Source organism: Furipterus horrens, unplaced genomic scaffold (genome assembly GCF_987537825.1).
Source record: "Furipterus horrens unplaced genomic scaffold, mFurHor1.1.pri manual_scaffold_5, whole genome shotgun sequence".
Classification (NCBI taxonomy): domain Eukaryota; kingdom Metazoa; phylum Chordata; class Mammalia; order Chiroptera; family Furipteridae; genus Furipterus; species Furipterus horrens.
In genome coordinates, this window is record NW_028327175.1 from 143,148,615 (window position 1) to 143,168,532 (window position 19,918).

A 19,918-nucleotide genomic window follows, 5' to 3' on the forward strand; every position below is an offset into this window, starting at 1 on the left:
AGAGGGACAGAATGGCAAAGAGGAGCAGCCGCAGAAATGGATACAGGTCAAGTCTAAGTCGAATCCATCCTCTTGGTATCTCCTTTTGTTTCTGCTAACGATCTCTTTGATGATGGCTGTCATGTCTGGGAGCCTGTGGCTGAAGAAAAAGGAGGAGAGAGATGGCAGAAGCTGCTGGTGACGGGGCTTCTTCTGCAGGATGGAAATGGCTTTGGACTTGGCGGTCGCTGATGCCCCCCGCTCTGCTGCCGCTGGGCTCTGGACCGCAGCCGGGTAATGGCTGCTGCGGCGGCTGCTGCTGGATGGTTGCAACGACTGGGCCTGCTTCTCTTCAGCAACCAAAGGCCTGGCAGCGGCGGCACCGGAATAGGGAGAAGACGAATAATCCTCGGAACGGCTGCTTCCTCCGGCGGCCTCCGGAGCCCGGGCCAGGGGGGGTGCGGCGGCGGCGGAGGGAAGGTTTAAAACCGGCCCGGGTCCCTGGACGTGCCGCCGCCGCCGCCGCCGTGTTGGAGGCAGTAGGAGGGGAGAGACCAACTCTCCGGCGTTCCCAGCCCTGGAAATGGTGACAGGCGACTCCGAACCCCTCCTCGGAGCTGTAGCCGCTGCGGCCGCCGCCGCTTCTCCCCCCCGCTCCAGGAGCGGGAGGTGCCGCCGCCGCTCCTCAGCCGGCTGCCGCCCGAGCCCACGGCTTCCACCTTCCCTTTCAGAAGCCGAGGACGAGGCTGCTGCTGCTGCACGGTTAGAAAAGACGAAGAGCAGGCAAGGAACGCCGCCGCTGCCGCCGCCGCCGGCCGGCCGGCTCCCCTAGGGCGCTGCCCCCGCGGCTGCTCACAGGCGCTGAGAGGGGCTCTGGGCCGTGGCCGCCGCCGTCTCTCATCTCCCTCGCCTGAGCCCGGCCTCGCCTCTCAGCGGTTCAACTCTCAAACTTCCATCATGGCTGCAGCTTCCGAGAGGAGAGAACTAAGCGCAGCCGCGTCCCAGCGCCCGAATCTGTATCCTGCCGCAGTGCACAAAGAGTTCCGCCACATCACCGTCCGCCAGTCGTCCCGCCCCGTCCACCGCCGCACGGGGAGCCCGAGCGCCTCGGGAGCCCGAGGAAGCGCGGGAGGTGTGCCGGAGGGCGCTGGGGGAGGGAAGGACAAGGTAGGGCAGGGGTGGTAGGAGGGGCAGGAGCGGCAGCTCCTGGTGCGAACGCCTAGCCCCAACCTGCCAGCGCCACTGAGCATGCCCAGTGTGAACGTCTGGGGCTCGCTTGGTCTTGTTCCGAGGCGCCGGCCAGTAGGTAGCTGCACTTGCCCCGGCAGTTTCTGCAGCAACGCAGGGCGAGGAGGGCTGGCTAAGCCTCGGCCTGTGCCCGGAAACCCAACCGGATGCAGGGTAGGCTGTTGCGGGGCGCTAATGGTGGAAGCTGAGCCGAGTGCGTTGAGTGGTGTCACTGACTCGGGTGTGAGGTTACCTGTGCACAGGAGCAAAGGACGGGGTGACTTCGCTGGTCAGTGTAAAGGGAAATACGGGGACGACGCCTGCAGCGAGGGCGCCCCTCCCCCTGCACGCCCCTAGGTTTCCCTGACATGGCCCGCAGCCTTACTCTGTCGGATCACCTTCGTTCGTAGACATTTGACTGCAGCAGCCTTTGCCACGAAATCCCACCTCCCTCCCCACCCCTGTGTCCTCAAGGTGTCAGTCCTAGCACAAAGAACAACCCCCCTATTGTGTCTCCAGTGTGTATCACCTCACCCGGCCCCCTTTCAATGCCCCACCTCCCGCTTCCCCGGCAACTCGGCCCTTTTGCCCTAAAAATTAAAGTCAAGCACACTGAGTGAGAACATCATCCCTGAATTTCTAAGACCCACAAGACAACTAAGTGCACTGAAAGCAGACCCCTGGATGTATGCACCCCGCAGCCCCTGCATTGCCTTCTGGAGGACCGAGCTTTTCCCCCGGTTGGGGATCTGGTTCGGTTCACCGAGTATAACTTAAGCTTGGTCCTCAGAGGCTATATCGCCACGCCCCTTTTGGGCAGCTGAGAAAACACGGACGGGCGGATCGCCCTCGGGTCAGGTTCCGCGCTGCCCCAGCAGGGCCGCGCACGCTGAAGGCCGGGTTTGCCCGGCCCGAACGTGAGGTACGCGACGGTAGGAAGCTGCAACCCCTTCGAGTGGGCGGGGCCGAAGAGACCTAGGAGGGTTCAAAGGAGGTGGAGGGATACGCAGGCCTAAGTCGGAACTACTTTCAGGAGGAGGTCACGTGTGTTCCTAGTTGGGGAACTTTCCAAATTCCCACTCGCTTAGGATCGCTGGAGAGGCGAGTGGCTTGCTTCTTTCGTGCGGGTTGCGCCTCCCGTGTGCAGGCAGGGGGATCCCAGAGCCTCCCAGTTCTTTGCGGATAAACTGGCTCAGAACAGCCACCCACCGGAGCGTTGTCGGGGCTGACGCCTGGGGAGCTGGTTACACAAGCACCCACATCCAAGCACGTGCCCCCGCCTCCCGCACCGTTGGCGGCTGCTTATTGCAGCCCTAAGAACGAAAGTTCCCAAGCTAATCCCAAGAGCAAGCTCAATGGCTGAGACCTCAGACTCCCACATCTGGGTCATCTAACGCTGCGCATTCCCTACCGTAGAAGGGGCTGTGCCTTGGGGGTCTGTGTCTCGCTCCCTAGTGCCTTGCCACTTAGGGCGAACCTTTCTGGTGCTGTGTCCGCAGGGCAAGAGAGTATCTTTTTGCCGCAGCCCGCTGCTTGAATACACCGATGTTGCAACAAACTCCCAATCACTAACCCTGAACTAGTGAGCGCGCCCCACCTACTGTTAACTCGGCCAAGTGACTTATCTGGTCGGAGAACCTAGTCAATGGCCGTCAGCCCAGAACAAACCCGTCAAGTCTGCTTACAGCCCATGAGTTGGACCTATCCCTGTGAAGGAGCTTGTTCAGAAATTCTGAGAACTGGAGCACATTTACCAAGACATTGACCAGCTACAAAGCGAGTTGTCCACCTTCTGCTTGGAGAAAATAGGCATCAATCAACGCCAATCTAGGAATTTCTTTCTTTTCTTTCCCCTGGGAAGTAGGATTCAAGGAGACATTTAAAAGTACCTAGGTTGATACCTAGGTTGAGAGGCACTGGGTCAGTTTAAGCACTGGAAGAATAGAGATCAATTTGCATGTGTATTGCAGTAATTGGGAGTAGTTGCCTAGGAAGATCTAAAGAAGATTTATTTGGTATGTGAAAAAGAAGATTGTATATGAGCACATCATAGTTGTAGGCAGCCCCTGAAGACTAGAAACCCCAAGAGACCTAGCACAGAAGCCACAGGCCATTACCTAACTCCAGGATTGCTAATTAAACCAGGGATACTTACAGTGTTCTTAGCCATCTCTTATGCTCCATAAATCTTGCATTTGTATTCAACACCCTTTTAAGATATGTCTACAAAAGTTAGCATCCTGCTGAAACATCAGTGTTGCTCTTTACTGGAAGCTGATTTTGTGTGTGGTCCTAGCCAGCTTGGGAGAAGGAGCCATAAGTAGAAAAGACAATGAAGAGCAACCTGGAAAGAGTAGGAGAAAGGCCTGCTCCTACTTTGGTTTCCAAAGATGAAAATGCTGTCCACACAGCCCAGTAGGAGCAGAGAATTCTTTATTCTACAGTTGACAGAGGACAAGGAGTCACTGATTCTAGGTGTTCCACTATATTGCATAGTAAGAACCAGAGCTGAATATCAACTACTGCTTGATGGGGAAAGGCAATGTGAAGATGAAGTTAAAAGAGGGGAAGTGGATTGGGGACGGGTAAAGTGTCTCATGTTTGTTCATCAGGTTGCTGAGCTTATCCCCAGAGCCCCTGATGCCTTCCCCATGTGAGGATTATTCTTACAGCATATGAGAAGTTCTAAAATCCACTCCTGGGAAGAAAATGGGTTTGTTCATTTATGCCCTGTTGGAGTTAGGCGTTAGGAGAGAGGATTCTTTTCAATTCCCATGGCACAGAGTTATTGTGAAGCAGAGAGAGTATGCATCACCTGCACTAAAGTGTGGGAATATGAGATTGGCCCACAAGCACTTCCATCAGCAAAAGGGGGAAAATGGGAAGTAGTTTTGCTGCTACTCTAAACATTAGGTCCCTCTACCTTTCTCTAGTGATGAAGAAAAGGATCACCAACGTTGGCAGATATTTGGCCAGCCTGACAGCAATATCAGGCAGTTATTAGAAGTTGCTGAATAAAAACCTCGGCCCCTTCCCACCAGTAAGCAGATTCCTGAAGGAGATACTGATGTATCCTTTTCCAATTTTGTTTTTCTTCACTCTTCTTCTACCCAGAAATCTCCTTATCCAGGTGGTAGAGCTGGAACCTCTAAATAGCTGACCCTATCTAATGTAAAGAAGTTTTTTTTTTAAATAATTTTTAAAATTCAGTGGCAAATATCTGCTTGGCAGTATAGCTAATAAATACATATTGGGTTCCAAACACTTCAATTCTTTACTTGTCAGGATTCAGAACCCCCTAGGAAGAAACAGAAACTTGTAACAAAGGGAGAATTTTATAAAGCTTCAGGGAAACTAGATGCAATAATCAGTGAACGTGACAAATAAGCTTTAATTTTAGTTTCTAACAACTAATTCCAAAACTGCAGTCTTGGTACACCCAAAGAATGTCCAAAGAAAATATTTTTTGATAAATGAAATGACCAGCCACTTGATGTGGGTGATATAAATAGTTGATGTGATCTTTGTAGGTCCTGCTATGAACATGTCTTTTGTTGAACACTCTGCACTCTATAGTGCCTTTCTCATCTCTCACACACTGACCTTTCAAATAGAGATGTAAATCAATGGCATTAATTTTTAATCAATCTTCTCTATTTTTATTCTGTTTAACCACTGTTTTCTAAATAATGCAGATTAGAAAAATATAATACTTATAGTTTTGACTCTAAACCACCCCGTTCTTTCAATGGTCTGAAGGCTTTCCCCTTATTTTATTTATCTTGATTACAAATATTGCTGTCCTTTTAAATAAAGACATTTTGCCCAAGGCATTTCAGCAGAAGGCTCTGCTATGGATCATACAAGTAATTATGTTCTAAAAGAGAAGTTTCCATGATTGTCTATGAAGTCTTCATGTCCTAAATCTCTCCTGGAGCTATTTCAGATAGCACTTATGTTTTCTTTCACATCTCAGTAGAGAGGTATGCTGTATGAAATTATCACTCTGAGAAATAAAGATTGGGTTGGATGCTTCTGGGAGAACCACAGAGCAGACCAGGCATTCACTGTGTCCAAGTGGCATTCAGAAATTGTGACTTGGGCTAGAGGGTGATAGAAAAGAAAAAACCTGACATGACAAGACAACTTTGACTATTTTAGCCTGCAATCTAACATTGGCTATTGGATATTTGACTTCGGTCCCCTTAACAGTAATTCTAATTCCAGCCGTATGGAACATGCCTTTTGCTTTTTAGCTCCTCCGATAATAGAAGAATATAATAATTTCTATATACCAGCAGGTATTGAGGCATTTACCAGGCACCTTACAGAGTAACCCTCATTTGTCTAGGTATAGGAGGCACATTGAGGAGAAGCCAAGGTTGATCCTTGCCTCACTCCTGTCAATCTTTTCCTTTGGAAAATCCTTCTAACTTCTGAAACATCACTTTTTCTGACAACAAAGAGTACCTTTTTGAAAGAAAATGCATGGGATAAACTCAGAAGTATCTCTTTCTGTATGTCTTCTTGATGATGTGTGGTCTTATCTCCATTTATTCTTTCAATGATTCAACCAACAAGTATTTGGGTGTCTATTATGTGCCAGTACTATGCTAACTAAGTTCTGTAAACAGAGCAATGATATGGCATATAGGGTCTAGCTTTTATGAATTTTAGTCTCCTTGGAGGAAGGATGAAACAACAGAAAATACCCTGAAGTTTGATAACTGTTTCAATTATTTATTGCTACATAACAAACCACCGTAAACTTAGTGACTTTAAAAAATAACCATCATTTGTTTTTTTCACACTTCTGCAATTTGGGAAGGGCACAGTTGCATAGTTCTTCTCCTTCTCCAGGATGTCAGCTAGGGTCAGACATGTGGTTGCATTCAGCTGTGAGTTTAGCTGGGGCTGGAATGTCCAAGATGGCTTCACCCACATGTCCAACATCTCAGCTTGAGGAGCTGAAATGGCTGGGGCCTTCCCTCTCTTCCTGTAATTGCTCGTCATTTTGTGGTCCAACCCAAGCTTCTTTTGTGCAATGGCTGGATCCCAAGAAGAAAAAAAACAGAAACTGCAAGGTCTCTTGAAGCTGGAGTTTAGGAGTCCCAGAACATCACTTTCATTGTATTCCTTTGGCCAAAGCAAGTCATAAGGCCAGCCAGATCCAAGGGTAGAGGAACGACACTACTTAATAGAAGGAGTGGCTATGATGGGAGTAATTATTCACAGTCTTATCTGGAAACCTATCATAATCCACCTGCTGGCCACAAAAATTCACACATACACACCCACACAAAGACATGCAAAATGCACTTGCTTCCTCCCCCAAAATGGTCATTCTGTATAGCATTGGCTCTAGGGTCTAGGATCTAATAATTTACAGTAGGCCCAGATGTGGATGAGGCATTTCAAATGCTACTTCTCTTCATCTGGAGACCTGTGGACTAAAAAGACAAATTACATATATAACATACAGAGATAGAATCCCTGCAATAGACACTCCTGTTCAAAAAGATGGAAGGCACATAGCAATCACTGGTCTGTAGCATTCTGAAAGCCAGCCAAACACTGTCATTCTGACTCTGAGGATCTAGTTCTCCAATAGAGCCTGCTTCCTCTCTCTCAGAGTATTTCCTAGTCCAGTATTCTTGGCTCCTGCTCTGGGGTCCAAGCTATCACCTCTGAGTTAATCTTTCTTTTCCAGCAGAAACTGGCTGCACTTTACAGCTGAATAGCTCCCTCTGGTTCTGTCCTGCCCATAGAAATTTGGGGGCCTAGAGGCTTTTATTTTTTCCAATTTGGACTATCTCCTTCTTTAGTCCAAATTGGTGTTGGTTTTATCAATACAATTCTCTTTAAAATTTTATGGGTTTTCTATTACTCTTACTGGAGTTCACTCCTTGCCCATCAAAGCAACATTTTTAATTCTTTCAAAAACAAACCACTGTCTACTTTGAGCCCTGTTGGACCCTTATGATTCCTAGAAGCTCTTTGGTCTAGATAAGAGGGTCTATAAGACAATATCTTAACTTTTTTAGACATCTTAACGTGGAATTCTGATTAGATCTTTACGTTGAGGCCACATTGTACAAGCGGGCCCTTGAGGCCATTTCTTGCTTTGAAACTCTTGCTGGCTAAAGAGACTCACGTAGGCCCTGTATATTTCCTCTACAATCTCTGGAAAACTAAATAGTTTCTTTCTTAAGACATCTCTCTGTGATACCATCTAACATACTAAGTCAACTGAAAATTTAGCAATTCATCTTCAATTACGTACATTTTCTGTCTCTTATGTTTTACTGCATACAAGTGTTGCCAACCATTTTGGCACTACATAACACCACGTCTCCCACCTCCAATAGCAATTGCCTCACTTCTTAAGCCTCCATCAAGAGTCTCCTCCCCAGACTAAGAAGACATATCAACTAAATGCACATGCTGTGGAATCCCATTTGGATCCTAGAACAGAAAAAGAACAGCATTAGAAAAACTGGTGAATTTCATATAAGGTTTGTACCTTGTGTTAATTTGTTGGACTTAATAATTATTCCATGGATATGTACTGGTAATTTGTTAAGATTAGGCCAGCTGGGTGAAGAATATACATCAATTCTCGATCATTTTTTCAACTTTTCTATAAGTCTGAAATTGTTTCAAAATAAAAAATTTTAAAGCTAATTTTTGGAGGAAAAAGTTAAGAGTTCCCTCATCACATTTCCAATCAATGCCCAGTCAGTCCCAAAACCAGTGCCACGTTTTAGATTTTTGTTATGAAAACACCCAACCTTCAGACATCAAATTCTGTTATCTACTGTGTGCCATCTACCACTTAGTGGTCATCTATCACAGTGACCCTAACCCTCCCCCCATCAATGACTAATCAAAACATAATCTTCCATGGTCAATTCTACTTAGATTCTCTATCATTTAAGAATCATCACTATCAGTTGACAATTTGATTAGCAACAGAATGTTTTCAGTTTATTATTTATTTTGTTCCTTAATAGTGTAATTTCTTCACTTGTTTACTCATCTATTTTACATGTATAACTGTACTCTAGGATTAGTGTATGTCACAGAAGGGTTCATCAAAATAATGAAGTAAAGCAAAAGTGAGCCCTGGCTGGGTAGCTCAGACGATTACATCATCATCCCCATATGCCAAGGTTGTGGGTTCTATCCCTGGTCAGGGCACACACAAGAAGTAACCAATGAATGCATAAATAAGTGGAACAATAAATCGATGTTCCTCTCTCTCCTGACTCTCATTCTTTCTCACTCTCTCCAAAATCAATCAATAAAATAATTAAAAGTGATAATATATATACCAAGGTCTTTCCTGAAAAAGTCCAGCCATTGTTAATGTAACAAGAATGATTTGCATGGCATTGATATAACCTAGCAGCCAAGGAGAATGGACTAGAATGCTCATGCATGAACAATGATAACTTCACTGTACTAGTCAGTGGGGGCAGTAGACACCATTAAGTGAGCATGTGTACTGTGTGGCCATCACATTCAAAACAACTGAGTAGAGCAATAAATCTCCATCAGATTTTGCATTAAACTTGAACATTCATTCCTCCATGGAAACTACTTGGATTATTCAGAAAGCCATAGCTATGGGCAACTGTCGATTGGCAGCTTCATCACAAAAATGCACCTGCTCATATATCACATATCCTGCAGTTTTGGGGGAAACATCAAATCACCCAGGTGACTCAGCCCTGCTACAGCCCAGATTTGGTGCCCTGTGACTTCTGGCTTTTCCCAAAACTAAAGTCACCTTTGAAAAGGAAGAGATTTCAGACCATCCATAAAATTCAGGAAAATACAACAGGGTAGCTGATGGCAATTGGGAGGTCCCTACTTTGAAGGGGACAGAGGCATCATTGTCCTATGTACATTTCTTGTATCTTCTTCAATAAATGTCTCTACTTTTCATAGTACATGGCTGGGTACTTTCTGGACAGACCTCATATGTATATGTGTTTACATTAATACATGAAAAATATACCTGGAAGAATAAACAAGAGAAAAGATACCACTTACTACCTCAGGGTGGGGTGGGAGGACTTCAGAAAGAGAAATTTCTCTTCTAATTTATTGCTCTCTGTATGGTTTGAAGGTTTATGATCATTTATTATTTTCTTAAGGTAAAAGACTGATTTGATCCAGTAGAATTAATGCTAAAAATAAACAAATGGCAATTATCAAAAGAATATTAAGTAAACCAGGGCAAGAGCTCAACTCTAATATTATTTTAAAATAAATGAGCACACTAAGGAATTTCCAGCATTTAAGACTAAAGGTCTGCTTGATGTCTAATTCACCATAGAAACACATTACAATACAGTATTCCCTCACTTATTGTGGGTATTACATTCTAGACCCCCCCCCCCACGATAGGTGAAAATCCGCAAAGTAGGAACCTTACATTTATTTTAGTATTTATATATATTTTAAGGCTTTATAAACCCTTCCCACACATCTTATTAACCCAGTCCCTTATTAACCTTTTCCACACTTTTATAAACACTCCTTATGTTCTTAAACATATTCTACACTCTCAAACCTACGTAACTTTGACAACATACATATACAGTACCACAAAATCCCATGATGTAGTGAATAATCCATGAGAAGTAATTAAATATAATATTTTTAAAAATCCCGTGATACAGTGAGGCCGTGATAAGTGAACCACGATACAGAGAGGGACTACTGTATATGTCCTAAATGCCAGCTAGTTGAGTTGCTGTATAGTAAGTATAGTAAGTAGGCAGGTTGTATAGTAAGTAGGCAGGTTGTATCTTACCCTGAGTACCCTCTCTCCCAAAATCAATGGTCTCCACTAGATCTGCTTTTCACTCTTTGTATTATTTAATGACTTTTGTTGCTTCAAGAAAATTTCCTACAGAAATAATCATATAGGACCACACAGTACTACCATTTAAGTCAGTGGCAGACTGTTATATGATCCAAGAGATTTCAAAAATCCCTTAGTTCGTCAATTCCATTTTACAAATGAAGAAACTGAAGCCCAAAGGGTTCCCAGACTACATAGCTATCCAGTGAGGATCCTAAAGTGGAGCCTGGGAAATTTCCTGATATCCCTTAAGTGAATAAACATGGGAAGAAAACATTAGTTTTATAGTACCTAAACAAGTTAATTAAAGAAAAAATTGACCACACATGGCTTTTAATGGTATTTTCAAGACTTGGACAAGGGTGATTGAAGGGAACAAGAAGACCGCCTAAATAGAGACAATATTTATTGTCTCTATTTAGGGTTTATTTATTTATTCTATTTAGGGTTTAGGGTTTAGAATAAAGACGGGGACAAGTAAACAATACGTTTACTGGTGCTCACACTCCTCCCTTAATGCCTAAAGTTAGACCATGAGGATTAGGTCCTCAAAGTTCAAAAATGAAAACATGAATTGCTGCATGTTGCAAATTTGCTTCTCTTCCTCGGTTCCTACAATCATTTGGAGAGTATCTTCCAAACCAGGGTCTAAAGTAGGTAGCCAGTCCTGAATAAAAGGACAGGGACCATGACTCCTTTGAAAAGAAGGAAATGCCAAAGCCACCGGGAATAGAGGGGAACACTGCCACCTGCTGAAGAGTTGAAGTCAATAAAAATGGCGCCATGCATAAGATGCAGCATCTTCATCAGGATTCCAAATCAGTTAATCTACTTGCAGTCTGAGCAGGTCAGTGCAGAAAGTTTAATTCTAGAATCCATCAGGCCAATTTGTGCTGGAGAAAGGTTAGTCTCTCTCTGGTATGAGCAGGGTAGAGACCTGCGTCCCTGCTTTACTTTATTCCATGTTTAGTGGTGCCTATTGGCTCTGAACTGCTTTCCCCAAAACTAAATCTCAAAATAATAAAATATACTGGGTTAAGACAAGGTGAAAGTGTTATGAGAAGAAAAAGCAATACAAAGAAGTTTATTTATGTAATACATACATGTGGTTTAAAATGCCCAGTGACTTAAAACAACTTTTTCCCATATTAAAACTTCTTTTTTTTTTTCCTTTTCCTCTTCCCATTTCTTCCTCTTCTATTCATAATTAAATATCATACAAACAAAAATGCAATTGCATGAGGGGGCTGGGAGAATGTTGCTGATCCTTTGTATGAAATCTCACTTTTTCCCTTCTTGTATGGTCTGAATGCTGGTGTTCCCTGCCTCCCCCGATTCTTAGGTTGAAACTTAACCCCCAACATGATGGTATTCGGAGATGGGGCCTTTAGGAGGTGATTAAGTCATCAGGGAAGAGCCCTCCTGATGGGATTAGCGTCCCTATAGAAGAGGCTGGTGGAGCTCCCTTTCCCTTCCCCCACACCGTAGGAGGCCCTCACCAGACATAGAAACTGCTGATGCAGGCACCCTGATCTCAGATTTTCAGCCTCCAAAACTTTGAGAAGTTCCAGTTGTTTATATGCCAACCAGTGGTTTTTTGTGATAGCAACCAGAACATACTAAGACATTTCTCCATCTGTCTACTCACCTTTTCCTGTCTTCTTTCTTGCCATTCTCTTCTTTCTATCCCCGTTTTCCTCTTCCTCATTTCTGTGTTTCAAGATTCTCCTCATTAATATACAGGAAACTGATATAGCTATGAGACCAGGTGGGAAGGTGACATTTACAAGACAGCCAAGTTAGAAAGCTTCAAGGGCCACAGCTCACATCGTATGTGATGCTATTTCATGCCTTTTTATTTTTCAACTACATGCGTGTAGTATCTTGAATTTATATTTAATTTTTAAAAATCTAACATCAGTGGCCCAGTAGTGGGCCAATGTTTAATTCCATGGTTCCACTTAATAATACAATAAAGCATTTCTAGACCCTGCCCAGTTATGTTTCTTATTAACAATGTCTTGGGGTTAATAAAATAGAATCAAAAGATACCCTCGTTGTGATTTAGGTTTTCTGTTTTTTAGGAACATCAGAAAGAACACTACAGAAAACCTAACATTGTCAGACCTAGTTTAGAAGAGAATTTTGTCATTTCTAAATACAATAGATGAAAGGTTCTCTTTGTGGATTTTTGCTACTTAATTTGTACTTCAATGTTTTTCATTTCTTACAAGATATACAGGTTTTACATTTGAAGAAACCCTAGAGGAAAAGGATGTCAGTAAACAAAGATCATTGTACTTAAAAATTAAGTTGGGAATATGTCAAATCTTTAGCACAAATTTCATAAAGCTGGAGAACTGGGAGGAAGCTAATGGATATAAATAGTGTACTTTCCAAGGAGAAAAAACCCACCTCATTTATCTAACTCTGAACCATAAGTCTTATCTAAAATTTCTTTTCTGGACATAGTACCTTTGTCCTGGCTGCTTCCCAGAGTGCACCACAGGCTATGCATTGGCTGCTATAGCTCATAAGACCACACTTTTCCTGTATCACCTGTTGAAGCAAGTAGGAGAAAAATCTTAATTAAGATGTGCCTTATTGTTAATGTATTCTTATGGTTTTGCTATCAGATATTATATTTTATTGTTAAGTCTTTATAATGATCTTTCAAATGACTTGTAACTGTAAAACAGGATTGCCTGTTTTGGATCTTGTTTATTTGATAATGTTGAGGCATTTGACCTACTCACCAGTTAACTTTTTCTTATTTAAATTTAACACATTAAATCTTCTCAGTTTTTAAAGTAAAATTCTGCTGCCTGAGAATGTCCATTACACTATTTTTGAAACGTACAGTACTTTCAACTATATCCAGAAATTTTCAAACTAGAAATTTTTTGCCCTAAGTATTTTACTTACCTTGGTAGTTTACTTGGCTTCAGTTTGCTATCAAAATATAGGTCAAGCAATCCTGATTTCCAGTTCTCTCAAACTGTACAAACTATTTCTAATAACGTTCTTCACTAGACATCTGTTTATTTTACAATTAACGGAGGATATAGGAGGCCTTAAAGGTATTTTCGCTTCAGGTCACAGAATGCAACCCAAGTACAGTACTGTCTTTGTACCATCTTGGCTGATGTAGACTAAGGATGCCCTTTAAAGAAAGTCGTGAATGAAAGTACTTCCAGAGGTTGTCACAAAGCAAATTATGGAAAGAAATTATTGCTTAGAACTCCAGTGGGTTACTACTCATTGATCACCAGTTATTTAAGTAAAATGACCATGGTCTTTTCCCAAAGTTAGAAAACTCTTATGACTCACATAGATGGAGATTCAAAGGGTTTTCTCCTGAGTCCTTGAGAAATATAACAATATCCTCCTCACTGATGTCTTTCAGTGAAACAGTCACACAACTTAGAAGAGTCAACACTAGCAGTTCTACTATTTGAGTATAAATCTCAGAGTAGTGGTCTTCAAACTAGAGAACTGAGTAACTCAGAGAGTGCTAAGGAGATCAATTCCAGGCCTTTAACTTTATATATACTCCCTCCTAAATCTGATATACCTGGGAAGCAGTGTAGAGTGGCCCTCATGGTTCCTAGTCCCCACCTCCCCCTTCTCCCACTTTAAAAGTTCCTAGTCCCCACCTCCCTCCATCTGGATGCTAAAATGATGTACTGCCCCCAAGTGTAAAAACCTGCAGGGAGCTAAAGACACAGTCTGAAATAATGATATTAGTGTTGAAAGTTGAGTGATGCCACTGAGCAACAAACCTTCTTTGAAAGGTATTATGTCTGATATTACTAGTTTTCCAGTAAATTGAAGGAAGATCTATTTAAGTGGTCCACTGATAAATCATTAAAAATAAGATCACTAAGTGATGTATAGCATATAATTTGGAAAGCTTTCAAGTAAATGAGTGACATCACTAAAATAATTCCTTCCAATTATCACCTACTTATGTAAACAATATTCTTCAGTGTTTACAATATAAAGCAAAAACTAAGGATAAACTGATGCCGAACTTATCTCTAAGAAATAAGTAAAATTCATTTATGATATACAAGCCAATTTCTTAAAAGCTCCATTGATTTCTTTTCATGTTAAATACTTGTCAATATTTAAAAGTATTTAACTGATCAATTATGAACTAGGAATAATTAATGATAATTTAGAAGAACCGATGGATAAAGGTGAGTTTCAAATCATTATGGTATTTACATTCTATTGGCTACATTTAAGAATCCTACTTTTAAATGTTAATGTTTACGTTACAAGGAAGTTACTTCCTTGATAACTATCTAAATTTATGCTGAAAAAGTTCAAATCTAATTCTAAAATATGTAAGAAGGAAATGTTTTTCCAAATTGTTTGCTAACAAAAGTTTAAATACCCATACTCTAGTTAAACTTTCATAAATATGCCTACAAAAACATATGTACAAAAGTTCATGGAAAAATTATTTGCAATAAATAGCAAAAATCTAGAAAGAACTTATTGTCCATCAATATAAATAAAGAAAATGTAATAGTTTCATATGGTGGAATATTATACACCAGGTTGAAAGGAATAAATTAGATCAATTTATCAATACGGAAATACCTCAAGATTTACCAGACCCCAGTTAAATCTGATCCTCAGAATTACAGTAGGTTCATTTTTCTCTCATATTCTATCCTCTCACAACAAGGAAACCAGTCCAGGAAGCAGGAAGTCCATAGGCTGTGTGATGTCGCCCAAACTTTGGCCTTGAAGCAGAGAACTTTGAATGGGTGTGTAATGCGATCATATCACAGTCATGATCACGAACACTCCACAGTTGTCTGAGGCATTTTAATGACTACCCCAGCTGGGAGTGGAGGGAGATTAAAAAGGCCAAAGGACCAACGAGAAGGAAAAAGATTTCCTTATTTATTTGAAATTTCTACTTGTCTAGGAAAAGGAAGTAAAGCATTTATTTACTTTCATAAAAAGGATGGGTAGAGGAAATAGTAATTTAGCAAATATCCAATGCTGAGATAAGCAAAAAGTGACTCTTAGCAAGAAATTAAGCCTATGATAATAAAATCAGTGTTCAGCAGTTTGTTTCTGTAGGAAAACAAAATCCATAATGTGCAGTAATGACAATTAAGAAGTTTGTTGCCCATACATATGAATTTCATTCTTCTCTTTCTGTGAAGAGAAATCTACTTAAATATTTGAATACTTTGAAAATTAAATTCTGTTTTCTCACTGACCACCATATAAAATTAGTGATAACATAAAATGGGGATTAGTAAGAGCAATAATGATAACTGCTAACATTTACTATCACTAACATTTGTTGATAACATTTACAAGTGTATAGCATCATTAAAGGGCATATCTAAGGTCTTATGAAGACCCCTGGCATGTTTATATTTTCTTTCCTTGGTCTCTGCAAATATATTTCTATAAGGACAGCCTGGGTGAGCACTATGACTCACATAATAATGAGTAATTATCGATTACATACTACTATTAAATGATCTACAGAAATACATCTCATGTATTCCTTACAATTTGACCCTAGACTGCTTCTCTACCACAGGAACTGGAAACATTCCTCTCCTCTAACAGCTGAAGCATTGTTGTCATTTCTGCAATTTTTTACCTTCAGGAATTTTCTCCCGAAGGTTTCCAGAATTCTGCAGTACTCCCCCAGCAGATCCATCCCATCTGTTTAGCAGACATGTCCACACAGGTCCAAACCTCCCTAGTGAAGCAGCCTTCATACAAGTACCTCTACCAAAAAAGAGCAGGGAAATGTTATCGAATTCATTGTATTTGTTAACCCTCATATTATTTATGTCAAAGGAAGATGCAGGGTGGTAACCCTGGACATAAAATTAAACTGGATTGCTATCTATTGATAAATATTTCCAACTTTTTGCTTCATTTAATACTTTGCTGTTTCTCCATTCTTCTCTTTGGAGCACAGACTAAAGCATTTCTTGAGGAAGTTTTTAAGAAATACTTAATCTAAGTCACTTTTGGCTTCTCTATACACTATTCCCCCACTGCCTTACCCTGAAAGAAAGGTACTTAACTATGTATATTTGAATTATAAATTCCTAGAGAGCCTGTTTAGCATGAAGGCTAAAAGCAACATTTCTGGAGTCAGATTGTCTGCTTTTAAACTTTAACCTGCCACTTACCAGTTGCGATATCTTTAGCAAGTTATTTCATCTTTCTGTTTCTCAGTGTCCTCCTCTGTAGAATGGGAATAATATTAGTACCTACCTCATGGAGTTGTTATGAGGATTAAGTGAGGATTATATCACTTAGAACAAGCCTGGGACCTAGTAAACACTATATAAGTGCTAGCTGTTAGCTGTTTTTGAGTGCAGATACTAAATCTTATTCAATTGTACTTTCTTTGTTGCCATCTCTGACACCTTACATATTGTTTGGCATGTTAAGCTTTTAGAAAGTGCTGAATTAATGCTGAAGAACTATCAACAAGTTCAAGATAGGAGATGATAGGATGATCAGGATTCTTCCAGTCCTTCAAGATGTCCCCAATAATTAATACATTTTGAATTATATTGTATCTTTTATAAATATAATCTTATTCATACCAATGCTTCAGTTAAGAGTTTAAATAAACTGCATTAGCCTCTGAGTCCCTCTAGAGTCAAGGCTTGGTAGTGAAAGAGTCCAATCACATCGACCTGCGGCATGCTTAAGTCACATGTCCAACATTGTGACATGGGCAAGAATGCACACAACCTTCCTTTCCACCTTCTCAAAGTTCTCTGGGGCCAGGTTCAGGAGATGTCACCTTCCCTATGGACTACATAGCTTCCTGGATAATGTCACCTACAAACTAGAGGATGCTAGTCCCAGTTGAACTCTGCAAAGAGGAAACCAGTATTGGCTTGCCAAGAACCAACCTCATTCACAGTTCTCGGAAGGTACAGTAAACTTGGAATCAAAACTTCATCTAGACTCTCTAGTTTAAGCCCAGAACAACTCCTAACTATATCTCAGCCTTTGCTTCAGTGAAGCTACTCCCACTTCCCACTGAGTTTTCTTGGAGGTTAAAAAACAAAACAAAACACCTTTGTCCTTCTCACAATGCCTAGCAGTTTCTTAACTATCAGATAGACATTCAATTAAGTATTTATAAACTCAATGACTAAAGACTACATGCTTTTTCAAATACATTCTTAAATACACAAAGACAGCTCACTGGCTGGATATAACAGATAATATCATACATATATTACATTACATTAACATGTCATGTTATATAATCCTTTTATTTCTATACTTTGTTCTGGGATATTATCTGAAAAGATTTTAATCACAATTTCCATCTTTTGTTTTCCAAAGAAAACATCAACAGAGGAAATGTCAAGCTTAGTTACTATTCTGTGCCCTGAAGGGGAGAGAAAAAGGTCTCTGGGTCTTTTTAATTACAAAGTAAACACAGTAATGTACCTTTTCCTCCATAGCAGCACAAATAATCAAAATTACTCAGAATGTGAACTCCTAATTTTAGTTGAGATGAACTTTTCTCTTACAAACAAGTTTTTATGGAATTATCATTTTCTAATATTTCTCTTTTAATTTTCTCTAAGAAGGAAGTAGCCAAATCACAACTGAGTTTTAAGTTTACAAATATCCTTATTAACTCTGAAACAATGTGATGCTTTAATAAAACTCTAGTGTGGGAGGGGAATTTACTTATTCTGGAATAAGTAATAACCTTATTATTCTTAAGTGAGACCAGCAGCGTTAAGCCATCTCTTCTGGCCTACAGTGGCGGCGGTAAAGCACGGCTCCCAGAAGGACAATACGGAAAGGTGGAATAGAAAAGGGAATGGGACAAGCACACTAGGAAATGATTGGAGACTGAGGTGGATAAAGGGCAGGAGTTTCCCTCAAGGATCAGCAGCTTCTTTAAATCCTGGGATCCCTTGATCCAGAGATATCCCTCCCAATTTTTATCCACCACACATTGGTGTGGGACCAGGACTGTTCTGCATCTCCGAGTCTCCACCTCTCTTACCCATCTGAATGGATGTGACTTCTTTAATTCCTTGGTTGTCAAACTTCCATATAGCTCAGTTTTCTGACACTTCTGGATGATAGTTCTTTTGTAGTTTAGTTGTAATTTTTGCTGTGGTTGTGTGAGGAGGCAAGCTGTGTTTTCCTATGCCTCCATCTTGCCTGGAAGTAGATTTTTAAGTTGTATTATAAAAGCTGGATTAACCAAAAAAGAGTGGAATTGGTGAAGGGACAGTTACTTAGATCAGTGGAACTGAACAGACAGCCCAGAAATAGATCCATACAAATATGGCCAATTAATTTTGAAGAAAGACCCAAAGACCAGCCATTTCTCCCAATAAGGCTTAACAATGGTCAACAGATATATGAAAAGGTGGTCAACTTTACTAGCTGTCAGAGAAATGCAAATCAAAACTTCAATGAAGTGGCTCCTCACACCCATCAAAATGGCTATTATCAACAAGGCAAGTATTAAAAAGTACTGGAGAAGTTGTGCAAAAAAGGGAACCCTCATTCACTGCTAATGGAATGTAAACTAGTTCAGTCAATATGGAAAACAGTATAGAGGTTCCTCAAAAAATTAAGAAAAGAATTTCTATATGACCCAGCAACCCCTCTTATGGGTATCTACCCAAAAATTGTGAAAACAACTATTTGTAAAGATATACAGACGCTCACATATACCCCTGTGTTCACTGCAGCATTGTTCATGGTAGCTAAGACATGGAAAAAACCAAAGTGCCCTTTGATAGATAATTGGATAAAGAAGGTGTGGTGCATATATACAATGGCATCCTATTCAGCCATAAGAAGATGGAATGCTGCCATTTGCAGCAACATAGATGGATCTTTTCTTTTTTAAGATTTTATTTATTTATTTTTAGAGAGAGGAGAAGGGAGGGAGAAAGAGAAGGAGAGAAACATCAATGTGTGGTTGCCTCTCATGCACTCCCAACTGGGGACCTGGCTCACAACCCAGGCATGTGCCCTGACTTGGAATTGAACAAACGACCCTTTGGTTCTCAGGCCGGCACTCAATCCACTGAGCCATACCAGCCAGGCTGGATCATTTTTTTTTTTTTTTTGACACTATTACAGATGTCCCCATTTCCTCCCCCTTTGCCCATCTTCACCCATCCCCCATCCCTCTTCCCTTTGGCCATCACCACATTATTGTCTGTGTCTATGAGTTATGCATATATGTTCTTTGGCTAATCCCTTCATCTTCTTGCATCCAGTCCAACATGGGTGGATCTTGAGAATATCATGCTAAGCAAAATAAGTAAGATGGAAAAAGTCAAGAATCATATAATTTCATTCATATATAGGATATAAAACTGAAAGCAACAAATGAATAAACAAGGCAAACAAACAAAAACTCAGACACAGACAACAGTACGGTGATTACGGAGAGAATAGGAGGTTGAGGGGGAGGTAGTAATGGATAAAGAGGATCAACTACAAATGGTAATGGAAGGAGTTTTGACTTTGGGTGGTGAACTCACAAAGCAATATACCGATGATGTATTATGTATGGAATTGTACACTTGAAACCTATGTGGTTTTATTAACCAATGTCGCCCCAATAAATTTAATAAATTATTTTAAAAAAGAAAGGCCCAAAGAATAGTCTTTTCAACAAATGATGTTAGACTCGTTGGGCATTTGTATACTTAAAAATGAACCTCAACCTAAATCTCACACCTTCTACAATTAATTCAAAATATATCATAGATCTAAATCTACTATATAAAACTATAAAGCTTTCAGAAGAAACCTTTAGAGAAAATCTTC

At 40.9% G+C, this 19,918-nt stretch overlaps 2 protein-coding genes across 2 annotated transcripts in view; both read right to left on the reverse strand.

The window, feature by feature from the left end:
• The window catches only part of PTEN (phosphatase and tensin homolog), a 78,811-nt gene extending 77,876 nt beyond the window's left edge, over positions 1-935 (reverse strand). The window contains exons 1-2 of the mRNA XM_090279406.1: positions 930-935; positions 45-807 (exon numbers count right to left, since the gene is read on the reverse strand). Coding sequence (XP_090135532.1) covers positions 45-807; positions 930-935 — 769 coding nt within the window. The remainder of the gene's footprint in view (positions 1-44; positions 808-929) is intronic.
• Positions 733-1,681, reverse strand: MLDHR (mitochondrial lactate dehydrogenase regulator). The gene is given in 2 exon segments (XM_090278017.1): positions 733-988; positions 990-1,681. Coding segments are annotated over 2 exon segments (294 nt in total). The 5' UTR covers positions 1,230-1,681; the 3' UTR covers positions 733-934.
• Between the last annotated feature and the right edge of the window lie 18,237 nt (positions 1,682-19,918).